Genomic DNA, 1898 nt, shown 5'->3' on the forward strand with positions numbered 1-1898 from the left:
TTAGCTCAGGACTCCAGCCTTAGCTACAATTTCTCCACCTACACCCAGCAGAGGAAACTTTGGAGTCATGAAACTTGAGGGTAAGCCAATCGGTGCAATGTACACCAGCAAGTCAGGATGGGCTGAGGCCAGTGACCTTTGCCTCTAGTTCCAGGAACCACAACAGGCTCCTATAATAGTGCTGGCACCTAAAAAGAAGACGTTTCCCCACCAATTTCAATAATGATGAGAGCAGCGGCGGCCTGAGCGACGGGACTATAATGCAAAGTGCCATGTTCCTGGCTGTCCACCATGACTGTGGATCCATGGACAAGAGCTCAGGCAGCAGCCCCAAGAGCGAGGAGAAGCGGGAGAAAATGAAGCGGACCTTGTTAAAAGATTGGAAGGCTCGTTTGAGCTACTTCTTGCAACACTCCTCCTCTCCGGAGAAGCCCAAAACTGGCAAGAAGAGCAAACAGCAAACCTTCATCAGGCCTTCTCCCGAGGAGGCACAGCTGTGGTCAGAAGCCTTCGATGAGCTGCTCGCCAGCAAATATGGTCTTGCTGCATTCAGGGCTTTTTTAAAATCGGAATTCTGTGAAGAAAATATTGAATTCTGGCTGGCCTGTGAAGAGTTCAAAAAAACCAAGTCACCCCAAAAGCTGTCCTCAAAAGCCAAGAAAATATATACTGACTTCATAGAAAAAGAAGCCCCCAAAGAGATAAACATAGACTTTCAAACCAAAACGCTCATTGCCCAGAACATCCAAGAGGCTACAAGTGGCTGCTTCGCGACAGCCCAGAAGAGGGTGTACAGCCTGATGGAGAACAACTCCTACCCCCGGTTCCTGGAGTCGGCGTTCTACCAGGATTTGTGTAAAAAACCCCAGATCGCCGCCGAGGCCCATGCTACATGAGATGACAACGAGCCCCAGCGTGGAGGACTTTCCATTTTGTTCCTAAGGGGGAAAGGCTGTGACCTTCCCCAAGGGACTGACCTTGAATTCAGCCTGGGTGTTGGGGAGATGTCACTCAGAACTGTTGATTCAGAGTTGGGGAGCGCACTGGGAAGCTGGCAGCCCCCAGGAGAGGCTTGGACCAGGGTGGCCTCCGTGACTGTGACTGTGCAGCACACGGGGAGCGCGTGGTCTGATCCGGGGGTGTCTCCCGATGGAAGGCCAGGAACCTGGGAATGGAAAGATAACGATGAAATACTGTTGGTCCGAAAGCATTTTTTAAATCAATGGGTCTGGGATCCTGTGGCCTTAGGTAGCTAGCTGGCTGTACATCTTTCCCAAGGTCGGTCCACGTTGCCACACAGTGGTTTTAGTTTTAGTTTGTTTTCGTGCTAAGTAATGTTAACGTGTTTACTACGTGCAAGCATATCCAAGTGCTCATGACTGCAGATCATCGGTCCCGTGGTCTCGTAACCCTGAAACTGAAACGGTCTGTGTTTTTACTGCCCCTCAGTGTGTTCCAGAGTGAGTGCTACTGTGTAGGAAATAGTGTCCGTTGTGAGTGCCAAAACATGTCCTGAAGGCAGCTAAACTTTGAAGTGGTCTTTGCATACTTTTAACAAATTTATAAAAAAAAAAATAATGATGAAAGTTGAAATTTTTTACAATTTCAGGAAGGGAGAGAAACTTGGGTTTAATTGGAAGAAGATAAAGAAACAGTAAACTTTCCTGATACCCAAGTTTGTGGGGCAAGGTTCCTATAGGCTATAGATGCAAATGACCCAGGGATATAAAATACGTTCACTTATTACTAGTTATTAACAATTTAGGGAAGATTTGTTCATTAGAATAAAATCACAGCAGAACTTCTTTCCTAAAAGTGGAACAGATGAGAAGAAATTTGTGAAAGGGTTGAAAGAGATAGCAAGAGACAAAACTCCCTGCCAGCAGTTAGTGAAATCT

The 1898-nt window shown here is 46.9% G+C and overlaps 1 protein-coding gene across 1 annotated transcript; it reads left to right on the forward strand.

Annotated features, from left to right (window-relative positions):
• Positions 1-237: 237 nt before the first annotated feature.
• LOC132230415 (regulator of G-protein signaling 2-like) lies at positions 238-1556 on the forward strand. The gene has a single exon (XM_059687849.1). The coding sequence runs from the start codon at positions 261-263 to the stop codon at positions 894-896; it is 636 nt and encodes a 211-aa protein (XP_059543832.1). The 5' UTR covers positions 238-260; the 3' UTR covers positions 897-1556.
• Positions 1557-1898: the final 342 nt, after the last annotated feature.

This window comes from Myotis daubentonii, chromosome 3 (genome assembly GCF_963259705.1).
Source record: "Myotis daubentonii chromosome 3, mMyoDau2.1, whole genome shotgun sequence".
In the NCBI taxonomy this organism is placed as follows: Eukaryota; Metazoa; Chordata; class Mammalia; order Chiroptera; family Vespertilionidae; genus Myotis; species Myotis daubentonii.

Bases quoted from the DNA above. Each gene is read 5' to 3' on its own strand.
- LOC132230415 (XM_059687849.1), top strand. From the start codon at position 261: ATGCAAAGTGCCATGTTCCTGGCTGTCCACCATGACTGTGGATCCATG.